Here is a 21,515-nt window from a genome sequence, read left to right as displayed (position 1 = left end):
AGAGGTAATTTTCTTACTGGAGTGTTTTGAGAATTAAATGAGCTAATGTATGTAAAGAATTTATTACATGGCCTGTCCCAAATTAGGTATTTAGTAGCTGTCATCTACTCTGTTGTTAGTGATACATTTATCTTTCTCTTTCTCCCATCGACATAGCCAGACTGTATGATACGCTTTCTAGGTATATGAGATTGTAAGACTGGTTCAGATGTCTTCTGAAGTCTAAAACAGACTGAAATTATGTTTGGCCTCGACAATATTCGTTTGTAAGGATAAAATGAAGGGAGACTGTTACATACGAAAACATATTATGAACTTACAGAAATAAAAAAGAGAGTGTAGTATCTCAAAATAGACCTCGGTATATATGAAATTTAGTATATGATTATGATGGCATCTTATATTAGTGGGAAAAAAAATGAAATAGTAAATGATATTGGATTAATTGGTGATTCAGTTAGAAATAAATAAAATCAGTCCCTATTTTATACCACACACACAAAAATAAGTCCTGACAAATTAAATATTTACGTTTTTAAAAAATTACAAAAAAAATTCTTTAGCGGTGGTAATTTCAAATAGAAAATAACTAATGAGACTATAGGATTGAAAACCTTATGTAGAGAAAATGATGCCAGACATAAAACTTAAAAGGTAAATGAGATTGTAGAAAAAATTTTCAATATATATGACACAAGGCTAATATTTAATGCATGGAGAGTTCATAAAAATTAGTTAAAAAAACAGTTACAGGAAAATTGGCAAAGCAAATGCACAATTTACAAAAGAAAACATGATGTCTGAAAATTATTGGGGATTTAAAAACTTGAAAATGCCTAGAGTTAGCCAGATTATAGGGAAATAGATACGTTTACATGCTTTTAGTATTAGGATAAGTTAATAGAGCCTTTTGAGATGGCTATTCAAACTATCAAAATTTTAAATTTGCATACCCCTTAAGAAACTCAACTGTTGGAAATTAATTCTAAGAAAATAATTTGGCAAATGCGCATAAACAAGATATCTTAAAAAAAAAATTAGAAACTATCAAGAAGGTTGAAATGATTGAATAATCATTTATCCATGTGATGAAGTACCATGAGGCAATCACAATGGCTGATAGACTTATATTACTTAATAATAATAGTAATAATTGCTTACATTGATTGAGCTCTTAATAACACCATCCTAAGGGCTTTATATACATTAAAACACACACACACACACAGAAAACTAGAAGAATGGGAAGGGATTATAGAGAAGACTTGCTTTCTCTCTACCTATGTGTATGAATTCTCCCTACTGAGTGTATGAATTCTTAATAAGATTTGTGAATTACTTTTATGATAAGCAGCAACAATGATATTGCCATTTTGAAATCACTCCTTTATAAAATTCTGATATTTATACTGTTAAAACTCCATTTTACTTGAGTCTTTGTGCTTACTGGATCTCCTTCTTAGGCTTACAATAGCTGATTCTAGACAACTCTTCCCAGCTTGGCTTCAGTGACTTCACACTGGTAAATTATAATTGGCTACAGTGGGAGTATTTATACCACGGACATTGGCAAACAATACAAATCAGGGCCTCTTTTTTTTTTTTTTTTTTTTTTTAATAAAATTGGTCTGGACATTGGCAAACAATACAAATCAGGGCCTCTTTTTTTTTTTTTTTTTTTAAATAAAACATGGTCCTTGTTTACCAGCACACCCCTTGTAATGAGCCTCAGAGAGATCTACCCATTCACCCCTCTCCTTTCCTTCCCTGCCTGCTTTCCCCTGTATCTGCCTGTCTCCCTCTTTTATTCCCTCTCTTCAATATGTGCCAGCTATTTACTGCTTTCATGGAGCTTACAATTAGCAGGGTAACAGATATTAGGAAATAATTGTATAAATAATTATTGAGATATGGTTATGATAAATGCTAAAAAGAGAGAGAGATGAATGACATGAGAATTTGTTAAAGGGAGACTTATCCTTGTCTGAGATAGTCAGCAAAGAATTATGAGTATTGTTGCTTGTTTTAATTAAATTAGAATAGATACTCAATTCTTTCATCTTTTAATTAATGTATTACATTTGGTATTTTACTCACTAACCAGAATAGAGACAAATGTTCCTTTTTGTTTTTTTATTTTTTCTGATGAACATTGCAACTAATTAAATCACAGATTTCTAACTATAACTGACAGTATAGGTATTTTGTTTCTAAAAACATGGATGCCGATACTTAAATGTAATAGTCTGAACCTTGCACATTATCTGTTCTCAACATTTATAATTATCTGTATAAAAGCACTGTGCATATTCTGTGTTTCCATTCGAAAGTAACTCAACATGGATGGTAATATATTCATTGGCATTTTAAGTGCACAGGAGGTAAAAGTGGATTTAATGGTCGATGGTTTTTAACTTATTTGACAAGCTTTAGTGCTTTCTCATGTTACAGGAATTTCTACAAAAATAGTTTCTCAGTTTGTTCTAAGAGTAGAAACCCCATACTTGTAGATTTTTAGATGCATTTAGTTTTCTAACCTATTTTACTTTTTCTTGGCTCTAGAAGTTGCCTAATAATTCTTTGTTTCCTCTGATATAAGGCTCAGTCGCAGGGAGCAATTACATTTAAGATCATACCCAGCATCAAAGAAGAGACACCATCTAAAGAAGGCAAGGTAATCATTACTTAAGAATCTTTTTTGTGGGGGGAAATGGTGTTTTTTTCCTCTAATACATATCTTCTTTGTCATGACAAGTTTATTTTAATATTGTATTTTTAAAAAATTGTTCTTAAATCAGAGTTAGAAGAATGCTGGCCATTTCACATTTATATTTATTCATTTTAAATGGAACTTTTTTCCAGATGTTTATCAAAGCCCTCTTTGACTATGACCCTAATGAGGATAAAGCAATTCCATGTAAGGAAGCTGGGCTTTCTTTCAAAAAGGGAGATATTCTTCAGATTATGAGCCAAGATGATGCAACATGGTGGCAAGCGAAGCATGAAGGTGATGCCAATCCCAGAGCAGGCTTGATTCCTTCAAAGCACTTCCAGGAAAGGTGAGCTACTGGCAAGTAAAGATGGCCTTTCTTCAACTGACCTTTCGTTCTCTGCAAAATATCACTCCAGCATAGTTATGATAAAATAAGCACTAAAACCTTGCCTTAGAATCCTTTATCCCTCAGGTTTGGATTTCTGTTTTGTCTAAGTATGAATAATGACCAAAAATAATATGACAGTACCAGGTCATATTCAGTTTTTGTTATGAAGCAAGTGGAAAATAGCACATTAATATCTGAGACTGTATTGATGTGAAGGACGGAAAAAAAAGAAGAAGGATTTTGGAATGAAGGTAATTTATAAAAGTTTGAAAGAAGAGTATTTATTTCTTAATTCGAATAGATTGCATCGTGTTCATTTCCCCCCTAACTTTCCATTTCTTTTTCCTTAAGACTTTTATTATTTTGGTGTTATATTAATCTTGGATCTGTACTGAAAATTGATAGGCATATTGACCTTCTTTTCCCCCAGGAGATTGGCTCTGAGACGACCAGAAATAATAGTTCAGCCTCTGAAAGTTTCCAACAGGAAATCATGTAAGTTTGTTACTAAGAACGCAGAGTAACCAAATCTTGCTGTTTATTTTTGACTATTAAAGCAGGTGCTGGTGGTAGAATGAGAGGTCATATTACCTGTGATAGCTTCTGGATCATCATTTCACAGGAATTAAACAGATAAGACATTCATAGTAGGACTATTAAAGTGAATCTTTTGAAGAAAGGGATGTTCGGAGTTGTTTATAATAAACCCATTTTTAAATCACTCTTTAAAAAAAGAACTGATTACTACTACTGTGTTTGATTTTTGAATTTAGGTATTTTACAAATGTAACTTGAAATTCATATTTTTTATTTCTCCAAAGACAGGAGGTTTGAGTAAGATATTTCTTGGTAAAGATTATGGGGGAAATTCCACCACATTCTTGGGCACGAAAGCAGTTGTGCCGAAGAACAATTAATTGTTCTTCCTCTTAGTTCCTTGCTTATCCAGAAATCGTAGTAACTCTGACCTTTATCTTGTCTGTTTGGACTTATTACCAGGCTAGATGAAAAGAAAATAAGGGTGAGAAAAAAGATGATACGGGATTACTGCAAAAGATAGTGTAGACTTAGGTGCACTTTTTTTTCTTTCAGCCTACGCGTCTTTCAGCTTCTTTTTACTTCCCACTTCTCTCCAGTCTCCATCTCATAAATTTCCTGCTTCATCTCTTCTAAATGTTTCATGGTTCTAGGTATTGTAAGTGTCAAAAAAATGCCCTTTGTTTTCAGTATGGAAATTGTACGTTAAAAGGCAAAATGAGCAAATAAATGGTCTTGGAATTTTACACCAACATCTGTTTTTAGTATTGTTGCATTTTTCACATCTCCTGTTATTTCTGTCAGTTTGTAGAAGCTTATAGCCCAGAAATTACATTATAAGAGAGCCAAACTGCAGTCGGTATAAATCTCCCAAGCAAGCAAATACTCCACATGCAGCACTGATTCAAAAGCCTGCTTGTTCTTGCTCCGCTAAGTCCAGGGAGAAGGAAAAAACACTTGTCGTAGAATGCCACGTGTATTGTGACATCAGAAAGCTTAAAGTTTAACCAGGATGTTGCACTGTTTTAGTGTATGAATTTTCACTGGCAACTCATTCATTTGAAAGGACCTTTGGAACATCCACCTGACTTGCCCTTTGAGGGGTTTTTAAATTTGGGGCTGGCACATTTTTAATATATTTGTATATTTGGTGCACGTGGGATAAAATATGTGTAGCTTGAAAACGAAATAAATGTGATTCTACTCGAATCTGAATCCATCCTCAAATCTAAGTGTTAGGCAACTTTGAAATGTACAATTTGTTATAATTATGAATTTTCGTTTATTTTAAAATTGTGATAAATGTATGTTTCTTTAAAGAATTATACAACGTGCGTAGATGATCTTTTTAATACCACTCCTCAAACTGGTTTCAGTATAAACGTGTGTAAAAGTGAGGAGTGTATGTAATGAAGCCTTTTTGTTACTTTGCAAAATTTCTTTTATATGTTAATACTTCAGTATTGGAATCTGCGAGGTATTTATTCCAGGACTTATCTTTACTGAAATGTCCTCATTTGAATGCTTTTTTTTTTCTTTTTGTCCTTGAATACCATTTAAAAATGCCTACTGTTTCTCCTTTCACCCTTCTTTTTCTTTTTTCTCTTTTATTTTTTTATTAGAATCTGATTCGCTGAGAGATATAGTGTTCTCATGTACAGATGTTCTTTATTTTTAAACAAAAATAAATCTGGTCAGTATTATCCAAATTAAATCACTAGTATAGAATTTATATGGCTTTATTCAGAGAGACAGTATATTTCTATGAAAACTAAATAGAAATCAAGTGTCTTGATTTTAAAAGAATTAAAATTCCATTTAAAATTTCTTTGCTGTTGTCTCAGAAATCCCTAAATTCAAGTTATGCAAAAATCATTGCACTGGTTCTGAACATTTTTAAAGGCTAAAGCACTTTGTTTTATAACTTGTATAGTTGATAGTGATTCTTTAAAGAACTAATTTTTGTAAAGGCCATCTGACTCAACACTTCCTGGACTTCAGCATTTGGTACGTAGATTTAATAGGACATTCATGTCATCATGCCCTGTGCTAAATTATAGAATAAGGCTATGGAGAAAAACAGAAAGTTGATATAAAATCTTATATTTTAATGACTTAATAATTCATAGGAAAGGCTTTAAGAAAAGTGTCTGATTTAATGTAAAACCTCTGAAAAAAGAATAAGTCTGTCATATTGGTGTTTATAAGTTTATGAAAAAATACTAGTGTTGATAAAAGTTTTCGGCAGTAAATTTTTATAAGTGCACTTAACACCTAGGAAGATATTGTTAAGCATTGAATTTAGAATAATAACTTTAGCCAGGTAGTAATATGTATCAAGTTGGCCAGTTAACTTTTTCACAAAGAGACTGCTATTATTATTATGTTTTACTCTTTACTTGATTCACAGTGTACCATCGTAAGTAAAGTTTCCATAGAGGAAAAGTTCATGAAAGATGGCTCTGGAAGTATAGGAGTTCAGTTACTGTCAACACAGAATTCAAAAAGGAATGGAAAATCCCAGTACTATTACCTTGGTATTTCTATTTGTGCTCAGAATGCTAGATCCTGGTTCCATGGTAAATAAAATCAGGAGCCATGATAATACCGACTTCTTCAAGTTTTAAAACTACCAGCCTTCTGCAAAACGCTCAGTATGGATGGTGTTCATCTTTGATACTTGGTTAATTCCTCCCCAATCTAATAAGACATATCCAGAAAATAGGCTTCTCAAACAAAGTAATTGCCTTTTTAAAATGAAACATACCTAAAAACTAAAACATAAACTCTTAAAACATTCCTAAATCTTAGAAGGTTGATATAGAGATTCATCTCCTCTTTCTCCTATTTTTTTTTTAGAGTAGCTCATCAAACAAAGAAATTATTAATAGAATTTTGCTTCCTCCCTCCCTCTTTCATCTAATGATAGGATCTCACATAACGGATTTATATTAGTAATCGAGACAGAAGAGCAGACCCAAGTTAAGCGTTTTGAAAATGAGTAAGAAAAGTATCTTATGTGTCAAGTAGCATAAAGTAGGGGTTTACACGACAGACGCTTGACATCTTGCAATTCGTGTGTTGATATAATTTAAAGTACTCTCATTTTCTACCAAAAGCTTATTTGTATAGTTCAGTTGCATATATAAAGGAATATGAAATATCACCTAACCTTTAAAAAGAAACATGAATTTCTTTGATTACTTGAAATATTGTTTGTTCCCTTTCTATTGAAATCAAAGTATTTAAGTTAGGGATTGTCCTAATATTAAAAACATCACTTTAACTTCAGTAGGATGTAATTTATATTGAAATCCAGTCTATACGGTATTTAGAAAAAGTTCTTATCCATATAGTGTATTTTACAGAAGAATACAGAAGTATGATATATATTTACAGTGCTTAGTTTTCTTTTTTTAGTTATCAAAGTATCTGAAAATTTCTAACACTGCTGACTGAATAATATTAATTTAAAAATTTTCTTTTACATAATAGCTCTTATAGAATTCTTGTAATAAAAAAACAAAATGTTTAGTTTTTTGACCTTTTAAAGATTAGAAGGTAAAACCACAAATATTGTAGTTCAGAAATTGTTTTAACCAATTGTGATTGTGATCATGTGGGTAAAAAAGATCTTTAACTGCTGCCAAAGGGGTCCATTCAAACTGGGTGTAACCAAGTTCATTCAAAGACAAGTTCATTTTGGAGACTGAAGATCACCATCTACCAGCCACAAAATTTAAAACACTGCGTCAATGAATGATTTCATTCTACGTGGTACCAATGTTTTGAAGGCCGAACATTTCAGAATAATATATAACATTACTCCACAGTAATACAACTTTTCAAGTTGAATAAGCTCCTTCCTCCTGGCATCTTAAATAATGTCTGTTTAACATGTTAAAGTTAATTCAGGGATTAAATAGATAGCTAATGTTCTTATATATTAAATTCGTATGTCTAAAACTTTGTCAAACATTTTCTTAATATTAGCGGGATTTTGTATAACAACATCTAGGGTTTTAAATACTAAAAGTATTTTTCCCCCTTAATACTTACTGATACCCTGGGAGACGCCAGAGTTTAGAGTTTGGGTAGAAAGAGGTGCAGACAATCTAGGCTGTAAATTACATATCTGATTCCTTAATGTCATGAGGTGGTCGAGGTGTAGGCATTTCTAATTTCATTGCCCACTTTTTGTCTCACTAAATGTGTTCTCCTTCCATATATGAAGGTGTTGCTTATAAGACACTATTCAGGGGATGTGCTTTTAGCTTCTCCAGATGATGGGTTCTAAGTCATACTGTCTCTTGCCTTTTGTCCTATGGACCCAGTGCCGTGCAGGTAAGAACTGATTAACGATTAGAGAGGTCTGGTTAGTGGTCAGGGATTATTGCAGACTTTTAGGGGAGATGGAAGTGAGGGCAGAGGGGATTTGAAGAAAGTAGTTTCTCAGGTGGGGATTTAACTTTGCCCCTGTGTATAATATCACCTAAATAGACACAATCTCTCCACTTGTCCAGAGTATCAGACATGTCCCCTCAGAGTGACATCCAGCAGCCTGGAAAAGCTCTCCTGTCGTGCAGGGTTCATCAAATGCTCTTCATGAGATCCTTTCCGCTCCATTCGCAGAAGACAGAAAAATTGCTTTTTGTGACCTGTTGGCCTCTCCTCTGTGCTGTTATAATTTTTTCATCCTGCTCTTCAGTGCTTGAAGATGTAGAGAGCGGGCTTCCGATGAGACTGGGGAGAGGAGGAACACGTGACAGGTTGAAGCTGTGGGGCAGGGGCCCAGAGGCTGGCGTGGCGGGTGGCAGTGCGAGTAGACGGGAATCTTGAAACTTACTTCCCTTGACCTCTCCTGTAGCTCGTATTTTCTAGCCTAAAGCCTGAGTAAATTAATCAGTGACTTGGGTGTGACAGTACAGCGTAACCCTTAAACGCTTGAGTCTGGAGCCAGACTTCGTGTATCCAAATCCCAGTCTTGCCACTTCTGAGCACTTCGTTTCTCTGTACCTCTGACTTCCCATCTGTACAACGGGGGTGAAGAGTATAGTGTTGGCCTCACAGAGTTGTTGGAAAATTAAATAAGTTTATGCATTTAATGTGTACAGAACACTGTCTTACCATAGTAAGAATCATGCAAGTATCCCAACTCTCAACTTTTTATGTGGTTTCCCTCTTCATTCAAATTTTCTAACTGGAAGGAAATGTGTTCCTTTGTTTTTTCTATTGGATGCCTAGTAAGCATACTTGCTATTGGAGATAATGTGTGTGTTTTATTAAGTTAAAAATACTGTTCTCTTCCTACTTAAGTATCGCATAGAGGAAATACTCTTTTGAGAATTTACGTAGTATATTCATGACCTTTTATTAGAATATGATGTAAACATATACTATATGTAATATAAAATATGTTTATTTTTATTGTGGGTTGGCTTTAATCATGCGTGAGTGATCGACATGGTTTTTTTCATCTGCTTTACATGACACTGGTTCTTTAATCAAGGGTGCAATACTCTATCCTATTGTTTCTTCTGAAAATGTACTCTCTGTTTAACAATCTTCATGATGGTGGAGTCTCTGAGATTGCAGACTGATCAGTTTTAAGCACCGTGCATATTATTTCCAGCATGCCTAATTGCTTGGCTTGGCTAACCCATGCTTATCACGTGGTCGATTGTTGATTTTCTAATAATTTGTTTAGGTGTGTATTGCATTTCAGCGCTGCTAAGAAACAAGTATAAATAAACTTACAATGTGCGTGACTCATAATAATTGCCTGAATAATAATAACTTACTTGCCATTTTTGCTAATACCGTTCAAATAAAACCAATACAGTTTGAGGACCCATAAGTATCTGAAAAGCAAAAATGCCATGGTATATACTTTCTCCTGTGTTTTCTTTGACTGCCATTCTGTAGTTTGGAGACATAAAGGAGCAAAGAACTTTGCTGATCAGTCACACTCACTCTGTAAGGTCACGTAGCAAAACCCATTCTGCTTCGACTTGTGGGTAGATTTTGCTTCTGTTAAGTTGCCAGTTTTTTTTCCACCTTTAACTGAAGGTGAGTCGCCTAAGTCAAACTTAACTCTTAAACTGCTGTCCCATTAGTAACTCAAGAATTGCTTTTTAAAATCCCTTTCATCAGACATGATAGACAGAATCAAAAGGTTCTGCCTGACTCATTTCACATGTGTAATAAGGTGATAATTATCAGGATGTTATTGAATTTACAGAATATTTAGATTTAGGCATTTTAAAGGCAAATTGGTTGTTTCTAAAATGTTTTCTTTTTACTATTTTTATCATGGAATAGCCTCAGTGTTGAACAGATTAGTTTACACACAGAACTGTTCTATGAAAAATAAATATGATCCCCTTATGAAGGATATTGTTTCAAAAAATTACAGTTTTTTCTCATTTTTTCCATTTAGGTATTTAATAAGCTATAAGAAGGCTATATGCTTTTACTGCTTATGTATATACATTCTTTTTAGACCAAGAGTACAGTCTAAAATGTATATTTTTCATAAATTCTATTTATTTGTTGACTAATAATTTTGAAATATTTAAAATACATTTGTTTTTTTCCTATGGCTTTTCTAAGATGAGGAAACAGTTGAGTGTGGTAGGTAGATTTTTTTTTCCCTTGGATGCAATATCTTCCTACTTTAATTGTATTTTCTGCACATTTAATCATTTCCTTTTTCATTTTCTTTGTGCTTCTCAGAGGAAATTAAAGGTACATGTATAAAAGCTCCCCTGCGTAGTCTAGTGCACATATGTGTGGGATTAAATTGGATATAACAAATAGTTTATAAAATATTGTACGTCCAAACTCCCATCTTGACATTGCAGTACCAAAAATCATGGTTGGACTTTGTTTTAGAAAGGATGGTAGGTAGATATATATATATATACACACACACACACATATATACACATATATATACACATATGTATATATATGTGTATATATATGTGTGTATATATATATATTTGCTTCATATAGCAGAAATATGGAAAGTAATCTGAACTAGTACATTATGTTTCTTTTTCACTGTCAGTAGTCTGAATAAAAAAAGGTGAATGAGGAAAACAATGTTATTCAAACATATTGAAAGACTTATTTTAACATGGATATGGGGAGAATCTTCTCAATTACTTGATTTCTGCACGAGCTGTGCTGTTAGTTCTAGAGGTATATTTATGTAAAGATTAGAGGCCCATATAATAAGTACTCCTCTGCTTAGATTAAGTTTTTAAGACAAGCATAGCCCAGTATTAATTCCTGGAAATAATTAATAGCATATTACTTTTAAATGTTTTCATCTGTTCATTTTAAAAGGCAAAATAAAAATAGAAATATTATGCCTTTATTCCTTTCCAACACAGAATCTTTTCTATTAAAAGAAAGGATGCATCTTAATCTTAACCTTTCTGTCTAATCCAGTGAGCCCAAATAAGTGCTATATTTTACATATTATCAAAGAGCCTGATTTACAAAAATAAATTTACTTTGGGGATCAAGTGTTGTCATTTCCTTAACTGCGAAAGTATAAATATCCCAGGCAAGTCTTTTATAATTTTCTTGGAACCGTATCAAGGAACCTCTGAAGAAGGTTGAGAAAAGAATTGCATGATATTTCGAAATGCTACTTTAAACTTAAATATAAAACAGCGTTTTATGTTTAAGAGTGGCATTGTGAAGGCTGTTCTGTGCTGTGCTTTACATAATTGTTTTAAGTAGTTTACTTTTTGCATCTGTGGCTGGGCATCTAACTTCTGCTTTATTTCTTGGCTTTTGTTCTGAATGCTTTTACACTCCATCCAGAAGATGCTGACTATGCTGGTAACCACAGTGGAACCTATATAGGTGAGCAACTGGTCATGGAAGAAGATTTCTTTCTTTCTGTTGCTTTCTTCAAAACCATTATATTGTTTTACCTTAAATTAGCATATTTGCATTAGCATGTCCTGCTGTTCAGTGGGGGAGCACGATCCTTTGTATTAAACAGGCTCAATGGGTTGGACACAAAGGAATTTGTAGTGTGCTCTGGTTATTATTCAAGAAGCTTTCCAGGTGCTATATTTTTTGTAAACCATTATATATTTTTTGAGAGAAGATGATAAAGCATCCATTTGTGCTAAGTAATTTTACTCCATTAACAGTATCTGGAGCTTTCTAAATTATCTGGTTAGCTGTAAATTATTCAAAGCTTCTAAATAACTTATTTCTTTGTAAATAACTTTTTGGTAATGTTTTCTAATGATTTATTATTCCCTTAACACCATCCCCTAAATAACCATTGACTGAACAGCTCCAAATATAATTAAACTTTATGATTAATCTGTATTGGAAGGAAAAATTTCCAGTTTGGCGACGCCAAGCGATATTATAAACAAAAGCCAAGATATCTAGAAATTGTTAAAGGCATCAGAAGTATCATCTGCATTTCACTTCAGACTGTTCCCCAACCTTGCCATGTATTGGTATGCTCACAAGTTCTCTACTTTCGGTCATGAGGGGTAATAGTGTAGAAACAGATTTATAGATAACTGCTTCAATTTCCTTATTTTCAGATTAATATTTCTGTAGTTGACACTTGAACAACGTGGGTTTGAACTTCACAGGTCCACTTATATGCAGGTATTTTTCAGTAAATATATAGTCAGCCCTCTGTATTCTCAGGTTTCGCATCTGCAAATTCAACCAACTATGGATCGAAAACAGTATTTTCCATCTGAAGTTTAGAGTTGGTGGGTGTGTATGCATGGTTTTATGCTGTTTCATATACGGGGCTTGAGCATCTGAAGTTTTGCTATCCACGGGGGTCCTGGAACCAATCCCCACAGATGCTGAGGAACAACTGAGTTTTTCGGGAGTTAAAATTGCAATGTGGATTTTTGACTGCGCACAGGTCAGCACCCCTAAACCCTGTGCTGTTTAGGCGTCAAATGTATATGATAATATCTCTTGATTACTGAAGAAATGTGTCAGATATTATATTTGGTGTTTAATATGTATAATATAGTATTTCAAATACTGTGAAATCGGTGGTATTTTATTCACTTTACAAAAAGGAAATTGAGGCCCAGAACGTTTACAGGATTTCCTAAAAATAGTAAATGGTGAATTGTGGTTTCAATTCCACATCTACGTAGATATAATACCTGTACTCTATCCTTTAAAATACACTGCCTTCTAGTTTCTTGTTCTACAAAACAAAAAACTCTGTGCAGAAAGATAGAGCATGCCAATTTTTAGGCTGGAAAAGCTATAATTTACTAAGAATTAAATGATCAGAGAGAGGTTAAAATTTCACTAATTCTTTACTTATTCAAAACAAGTGTGCCAGATACTCTGTATATCGATTAATGCCTCCCCTTACGTCCTCAGAAACCTTAATGGCTTAAAACGACACGCATTTATTATTCTCCTTATTCTGTGGTCAGCCAGGTGGTTCTGGTCTGTTTTAGCTTGGTGGATCAGTGCAGTCTGGTGGTTTGGCTGGGGTCTGGTTGATCTGGGAAGTGGGGTTGGTGAGCTAGGTGAACTTGTTTCTGTTTCATGTAGTCCCTCACCCTTCCCCAGTAAGCTGGTGGTCTCAGGGTTCCAGAGAGGATTAGAAAATAATCTGGTAGATACGTGTTGTTGAAGCCTCCACTCACATCACACCTGCTAATGTCCCATTGGTCAAAACAGTGTCGTGGCCGAGCCAGAGTTGGTGTGGGAGGAGACCACCTGAACACTTGGATACAGGGAGAGGTCAAGAAATGGGCAGCCATGACTGTAAGCTTCTACCTCTCTCAAAAATAGAGGGGAGACTGCTCTCTCTGATTTTAATGGTTTATACTCAATTAGATGGGACATGTATAGCCATCCAATGAATAACCGCGGCAAAAAGCATTATCTGATGAGTGTCACATAAAATGCCTTAATTCAGAAGAGAGGTGGATCATTTGAGCCTGTGACGGTGAGGGACTCAGTCTCACAAGAGATGACATTAAAACTGGGCACCATGGATTAGGTGGAATTATCATTAGCAGCAGAGGCTGAAGGTAGAGGCAATAACGTGGAGACAGATGACTGTCGCAGAGCCTGAGGCATATTTAAGTTTGGGTGACATGTGGATGATAGGGCTGGAAATTTAGCATGGCACTTAATAATGTGAGACCTTCAATGACAGGCTGTCATTTACACATTTCTTAACATTTTGCTTGATTTTTGCACTCCCATTATTCTTTGTATAAAATTTCATTCAAATAACAAAATATGGATTTTTAATCTGTATATCTCTTAAAGCATGTAGGAGTTTTATAAAATTAATATTTAATCAGTAGACAAAGCACAAAAGCAAAGGTGATCAGTAAAGTGGGTTTCTTTAGAGAGTTTAGAGAAAATGGAATCTGATAAAATGGCACTGGCATTGGCGACAACTCTGTCATCTGGAGTCACAGATAAAATCTGAGAAATAACTTTCCTGGAAGCGAAATTGCAAGGAGCAGCCGTGGACAATGAAAGCAAGATAGTGCTTGAGTTCAAGCCAGGTTTTTAGAGTTGAGGGCAGATATAGTTTAGTGGGAAAGGAAAATAGGATCAATTTTGTAGACAGATGACGGGACCAATGGTAAAGGACTGAATGTCTGAGGCGGAAAGTAACGGGTTGAACAAAGCCCCAAAGCAGACTAGATTAGATGGAATTGAGACCACAGGAGTACTTCAGGTAAAAGAATTTGGCATTAGCAGGTGAAGTTAAGCATGTAGATATTCCAGAACCCAGAAAAGTGCTTTCCTTTGCAAAGGCAGAGGGCTTTGTGCTTCCAAGAGACCATTCTGTATCACCCTATTACAGATGAAAGTAGGGCACCACGTAGGTAAAATGAGAATATCATACATCATAATAACTTGTGTCATTATTGGTGGCTCACAGACAATCTTTAAGATGTGTTTAAACGAAAGATATATTTTTGTTTGCACCCAAATATGAGAAATTTCACGTAAAATTTTCTGGCTCCTTTAACAAAAGTTTTGACCAACTTCATTTCTCAACTCCTCATAATTGGCCGACTCCTCAAACGGAACACAAGCTCTCCAGTTCAACACAGTCTCCACCGCTCCTTCCTGTCTTGCCAGTGCTTGCAGAATATCAGCAGGCATTCTCCTAACACTTATGTTTGTGCTCATATTATAATAAGAAGTATTTCTTTGTATCCGTGTTCTCAAATGTGGGGGAATAAAAATTACCACAGAGTATTTAAAGAAAAATAGGACAACCTATTTCTTCCACAGCTGAATGTTGTGCAGAATGTTTAGTCTCGACAGAATGCAGTTTAAGAGTTTTCTACCTGTTTAGCTTCTATAGGCTTTTGAATTGGCAAGCCCTGATTATAGAGTATAGCTATCCAGTCTACCTCTTGGTCTTAGAAATTATCATTGTCCTTTCTACACCTTCCTATAGCAAAGAAAAAAATATGGCCAATATGTTTTAATATATGTGCATCATGACATTCTTTCTTTCTGGTCTAAATGCTTGTCTGACACATGTGTGTCAAGAGACCACCATAGTTTCATGCACCTAGAAGTTTGTTTAGTTATGACTGAGTTCAGGGAATCTAGCAAGTTACTTGAGAAGCATACTGCCTGCCTTCTTATCCAAGGTTTCATTTTCCGTAGTTTCAATTACTTGTGGTCAACTGCAGTCCAAAAACAGTAGTGGGAAATTTCAGAATAAATTCAGTAAACGATTCGTAAGCTCTAAGTTGGTCACCTTTCTGAGTAGTGGGATGAAACTCCCACCGTCCCATCAGGGAATCTAGCAAGTTACTTGAGAAGCATACTGCCTGCCTTCTTATCCAAGGTTTCATTTTCCGTAGTTTTAATTACTTGTGGTCAACCGCAGTCCAAAAACAGTAGTGAGAAATTTCAGAATAAATTCAGTAAACGATTCGTAAGCTCTAAGTTGGTCACCTTTCCGAGTAGTGGGATGAAACTCCCACCGTCCCGCTCCATCCTGCCTGGAATGTGAATCATCCCTTTGTCCAGCGTCTCCACGCTGCAGACAGTCCCCGCCCATTAGTCACTGAGTAGCCACCTTGGTTATCAGGCCAGTTGTTACCTATCACAGTGCTTGTGTTTGGGTCACCCTTATTTTACTTAATAATGGCCCCAGAGTGCAAGAGGAGACATTGGTGCTGGCAATTAAGTTATGCCAAAGAGAAGCCGCATGTAAAGTGCTTCCTGTAAGTGAACAGATGAAAGTTCTTCTTAATCAGGAAAGGAAGAAAAGAGCAGATGCTGAGGTTGCTAAGGTCTATGGTAAGAACAAATCTTCTGTGAAATTGTGAAGAAGGAAAAAGAAATTCATGCTAGTTTTGCTTTTGCGCCTCAGACGGCTAACGTTATGGCCGCAGTATGTGATAAGTGCTTAGTTAAGATGGAAAAGGCATGAAATTCATGGGTAAAAAACATGAACAGGAAACATGTTCTGACTGACAATAATGTGCCAGAAAACACTGAGCCTGTATGGAGACTTCAATCAGCAATGGATCCCCTGAAAAGAGTGATCACATTCACATAACTTTTATTATAGTATATTGTTATAATTGTTCTATTATGTAAGTTATTATTAATCTCTCACTGTGCCTAAATTTATAAGTTAAACTTTACTATAGGTATGTATGTATAGGAAAAACATAGTATATTATAGGGTTCTGTACTGTCCATGGTTTCAGGCATCCACTGGGGGTCTTGTAACATATCCTCTGGGGAAAAAGGGAGAATACTATATTATTTTTATACTATTATCACTTTGTTATAAATTCATTGAACATATTGACTGTTTTGTGGTATTTTCCCCCCAAAAGCCAAATTCTTAAAATACCTACAGATCTTATGCATTTTTAAAAGAGGTCTCATAAGCAACATGCTAACAAATGATAAATCTGTTTTATGGTAAAAGTATTATCTGGTTAAACACCTTACAGTATGCTGTGGTTTGGTGCAATACTCTGACTCGTTATTAGTTTTTCTTCTTCTTTTTCACTTGAATTATCGTTTCTTTGCCTATTTTTTCTATCAGGTTCTTTATCAGTCTCCTAGTAATTTGACGAGCTCTTTGTGTCACGAGTATTAATGTTCTCCCTGTTGAGTGCATTTTTGCATTTTCTTCTGGCCTTAGGGTTGGATTTTACCTTATTCTATGTAATTTTCACAGCATAGAGATATTTTAATTTTTATAGCCAAATCCAGATTGTTTTCTTTCTGTCTAATTTTTCTTTTGTGTTCTCACACCGTAATTTTGAAGATAATTTAAAAATTTATATCAAAGTAATATGTTAATTAGGTTGAGGTATATAAAATTGCTGTTTTTGAAGGTCAAAAAACAATATAATGGCAGCAGCTTCATATGGCTCTATTTAATAAATTGTTTAAAAGTGAAATAGTATTTATTGTAATTTTCACAAACCGAACAGGAATTCCTTTCCCTCTCCCTTTCCAGTTCCATGTCCGCCCTCAAGAGAAATTCAGTATAGCTCTGGTTAGCAGTATTTTTCTGGTATTTGCAGAATATAACTTTCTTATAATGCTGTTTCTAGATTTTCTCTCTAGTATTTAATGAGTGCCTTGTATGTTTCTAGACTGTTTTAGGACCTGGAGTTTTAAGAGAGGTCAAAACAAATACCCTTTCATAGAACTTCCATATTGGGATAGGACTGAAGACAGACAAATAAATTATGTAGTATGTTATATGGTAATAAGTGCTATGAGGAAAAGTAAAGCAGAAATGGGGTGATGTGGGGAGCTGGGGAAATGAGGCTTCGAATTTCAATAGGATAGTTAAGGCATGCCTCACTGAGATCATATTTGAGCAAAAGCCTGAAGGCTTGTGGGAAATGAGCATTCTGAGGAATGAAACAAGCATGTGCAAAGGCCCTGGGGCTCTGATGTGTCTGAGGATCAGTGAGGAGACCAGTGTGGCCAGAGCAGAGTGAACAAGGGAGGACTTTATGGGTCAATAAAGTAGCAGAGGGGTTATGGAAGGGTGAGAGGCGGAGGGGCATTCCTTGGCTCTCTTCTGTGCGAGATGGGAAATCATAGAATGATTATGAGCAGAGCAGTGACATGATGAGACGTACATTAAGGACCACTCTGGCTGAGCAGTTGAGAAAGGACCGTCGTGGAGCAAGGGCAAAAGCAGGAAACTATGTGATAATCCAGACAAAAATGACTGTGGCTTGAACCGAGATATCATTGGACGTAGTGAGAAGATGTGAGATTCTGGATACACTTTGAAAGTAGAAGTGACAGGATTTTCAGACAGACTGGAGAATCAAGGGTGAGTGCATGGTTTTTGGAATTCATGACTTCAAGGATGGAGTCACCATTTACTGAGATGGGAAAAACTGCAAGAGAGGGTTTAGGCAGGGGAAGATCAGGTATTCCATTTAGGATATATTGAGTTTAAGATATCCAAACAGAGATGTCAAACAGGCAGTTGGATAGACAGCTTTGAGCTCAGGGTATTGATTTGGAAGTTGTCAAAGTTAGATCAAATTTAAAGCCATGAAGCTAGATGAGATCACCCTAAGATCAGAAACTGGACAAGCATGTACATTCTTGACACTTACTGTACTGGAGGTGTTAGCTAGAGCAATTAGGCAAGAGAAAGAAATAAAAGGCCTCTAGAAAGAAAGTAGTAAAACTATCTGTTTGAAGATTACTTCATCTTGGATATAGAAGATTCTTTTTCTGCATCAATTGAGATGATTGTGGCTTTTTTCTTTAATTCTCCTAATGTGGTGTATTAACATTGATTGATTTTTTTTGTTGACCCAACTTTGCATTCCTAAGATAAATCCCACTTGCTCTCGGTATATAATCCTTTTTTTATGTTTGGTTTTATTGAACTCGGGTTGCTAGTATTTTGAGGAATTGAGATATTGGTCTACAGATTTCCTTGTGATATCTTTGTCTGATTTCAATGTCAGTATAGTACTGGCCTCATACATGGAAAGTGTTCCCTACTCTTCTTATTTGTTAAAGTATTTGTAAAAGATTGGGTTAATTATTCTCTAAACGTTTGATAGGGTTTACCAGTGAAGCCATCTGGCCCTGGGCTTTTTTCTTTGTGAGAAGTTTTTGATTACCAATTTAATCCCTTTGCTTGTTTAAAGATCTGTTTGGATTTTTTTTTTTTGGTCCATTTCCTCTAAACTATCTAATTTGTTGACATATAGTTGTTCATAGTATTTTCTTGTACTCTTTTTATTTCCTCAAGGTTGGTAGCAGTATCCTCTCTTTCATTCCTAATTTTAGTAATTAAGGTCTTCTCTCTCTTTTAAAATTAGAGTAGATAAAGGTTTATCAATTTTATCGATTCTTTCAGAGAACCAAAAATTGGATTTATTGATTTTTCTCTATTCTAAGGGACGTTAAAATATAAGTCGATTTCTGCACTAACTAGGAAATGTTTATTCTAAAATTTTAACATTTAAAATTTAACATTTCCTTCTTAATCCTCTGTATTAGTCAAGAAACAGAGTGTGCACACACACACACACACACACACACACACACACACACGTATATATACAGAGAAAGAGAGAGTTTAAGGAATTGGCTTATGTGATTACGGAGGCAGGGTGGGCCAGTCAATCCAGTGGAGAGTTGTAGTTCAAGTCCAAAGATCATTTGCTGGCACAGTTCCTTCTTGCTCAGGGGAAGTTAATCTCTTTTCAACTGATTAGATGAGGCCCACTCACATTATGGAGGGTAATCTGGTCTAAATGTTAATCTCATCCAAAAACCACCTTCACAGAAACATCCAGAATAATGTTTGACCCAATGTCTCAGCACTGTGTCCCAACCAATTTGACACATAAAATTAACCATCACCTTCTCCATTCTCCTACTCTAAATATACCCATGGTAATCAATGCATTGAGGAAAAAGTTACCCTTTTGAGATTTGATATGTCTTCCACATATCAAATGTTTCTTTCACTAAAAGAAGTAATTTAAACAGTACAAGTCAACAAAGTGGAATAGATTTGTAACATTTTAGTCACTGTGTGTCATACAAATGACCATAGTATTCTGGTGTGCGTCAAATGCCAGCAGGTACCACTACTTTCACAGATATGTCCAAGTGCCACTATTTTGAAAGAACATCTATGTACACAGAGTGGGTCTATAGCCATCCTTGGCACATGATGTCTTTCTCCAGTTCTAGAGAAGCTCCGGAAAATAATCGAGAGAGTTTCAGGAAGTTTAGCCTTCTCACGGGGGCTTTTCCAAAATCTACTTAGAAAAATTTCTGAGACCTTTATTTTAGAACCTTAGCCTTGTCCTTCATCCTCCTCCACACCTTGTGTCTTCCGAGTCCACAGAAGGAAAGGAAAAACAAAAGTGATCTACCTTGCAGACCTTGAACCAAAACTGGGACTGCCCAGGGTCAACCTGTAGACCCATGACCTCTATCGATTAAAATTAGGCCAATGGCCCAGTGAATACATTTGGTTATTTTCACTTTCTTTGAAGTACATAAAAATTAAGCACAAAACAGTGTGTATATAAGTAGTCCTTACCTGATGATCAGTTACATTTTTGAAAAATACATACTATTCCACAATAATCTAACTGGACTCTTTTGAAAAAAGCAATATTATAATACTCCAAGAATTGAATGTCTATTTGTATATGAATTGTATCTTAAAACCACATTTAATAAGCTGTCGCTGATACAAATGTACACTGTGTGGTATGGATCTTACTGATGTGTAACACACCACATTCTTTGAGGTCAGGATATTTATCAATAAAAAAATCGTTTGGCTTTTATTTTTGGAAGGAAGGAAAAAAGTACACTGAGTGGGCAATGTAAGTTGTGTGGTATTTGCATAAAATTTTATAGTAACATGAACGGAAATCGATAGTATGCTGTAAATATGAATTGCAGAAAATTGCACCTTTTAAGGTGGCCAGTCTTTTTATATATAAAGATTGCAAATTATTTACTTTATATATATTTCACTTATTACATATATTTCATTTATATTTAATTATATATCTATTTCATTTACCTTTGGTGGATGGTGTGGAAGTTAGTGTATTTTCGGTGTGTGTGTGTGTGAGCGCATGTGTGTGCATCCTAAAGGTAATTGTTTCTTGATGGTACAATGGTCTGTTTTAAAGATTCTCTCTCCTTTTTCCTAATGCCATACAAAATAGTGCATATGAAGAGTGATTTTTTTTTTTTTTACATTGGTAAGAATTACAGAATATTTTACCTCTGGTTAATTCATTATTGAAATCTCGTTATAATCATTTCACAAAGTGCTGCTTATCATGCATCTGTCTTCAAACATAATTTCTTGCAAATGGTTTCCTGAAAAATCATCAATTTTTCTCCACTTTTGCCCTTCCTGGAGTACTTCATGCATTCTTTTAAAACAAGATCAGTTTTTGGGACTTATGTAAGTTAAGACTGTTCTTTCTATTTAACTAAAGTGTTTACCATAAAGTTTAATAAAATCAAAACTGTCCATTTGCTGTTATTTCTTTTAAATGTTATTATTTATCCATCTATACGTCTATGTTTTTTCTAAACCTGTTTCTTATTTCTCCTATAAATAAGCACCATTGATCCTCAACAAGTTACATTGCCTATTTTTTAAATTTCGTAAAAATTCCCATTTCTGCCAATATTCATCCATTTTATTAAAGAATGTTATGTAGGTAAATATAGCTATGTCTAAATATACTGCCTTAATATTTTTCCAAAAAATAGAATTTATACAAAGAGAACATTTAGAAGCATTCTTTCAAAAGTGGTACAGGTTCTTTCTTGAACAAGAAAGAACTCTGCATA

The 21,515-nt window shown here is 34.8% G+C and overlaps 1 protein-coding gene across 1 annotated transcript in view; it reads left to right on the top strand.

Moving 5' to 3' along the window:
* The window catches only part of MPP7 (membrane palmitoylated protein 7), a 221,545-nt gene that overhangs the window by 161,938 nt on the left and 38,092 nt on the right, over window positions 1–21,515 (top strand). Inside the window, exons 9-11 of the mRNA XM_015598746.2 lie at window positions 2,600–2,674; window positions 2,863–3,059; window positions 3,532–3,596. Coding sequence (XP_015454232.1) covers window positions 2,600–2,674; window positions 2,863–3,059; window positions 3,532–3,596 — 337 coding nt within the window. The remainder of the gene's footprint in view (window positions 1–2,599; window positions 2,675–2,862; window positions 3,060–3,531; window positions 3,597–21,515) is intronic.

This window comes from Pteropus alecto, unplaced genomic scaffold, assembly GCF_000325575.1.
Source record: "Pteropus alecto unplaced genomic scaffold, ASM32557v1 scaffold269, whole genome shotgun sequence".
Taxonomy (NCBI): Eukaryota; Metazoa; Chordata; class Mammalia; order Chiroptera; family Pteropodidae; genus Pteropus; species Pteropus alecto.
Note: the sequence above shows the minus strand (reverse complement) of the source record. Positions and strands in the feature narration are given on the sequence as shown.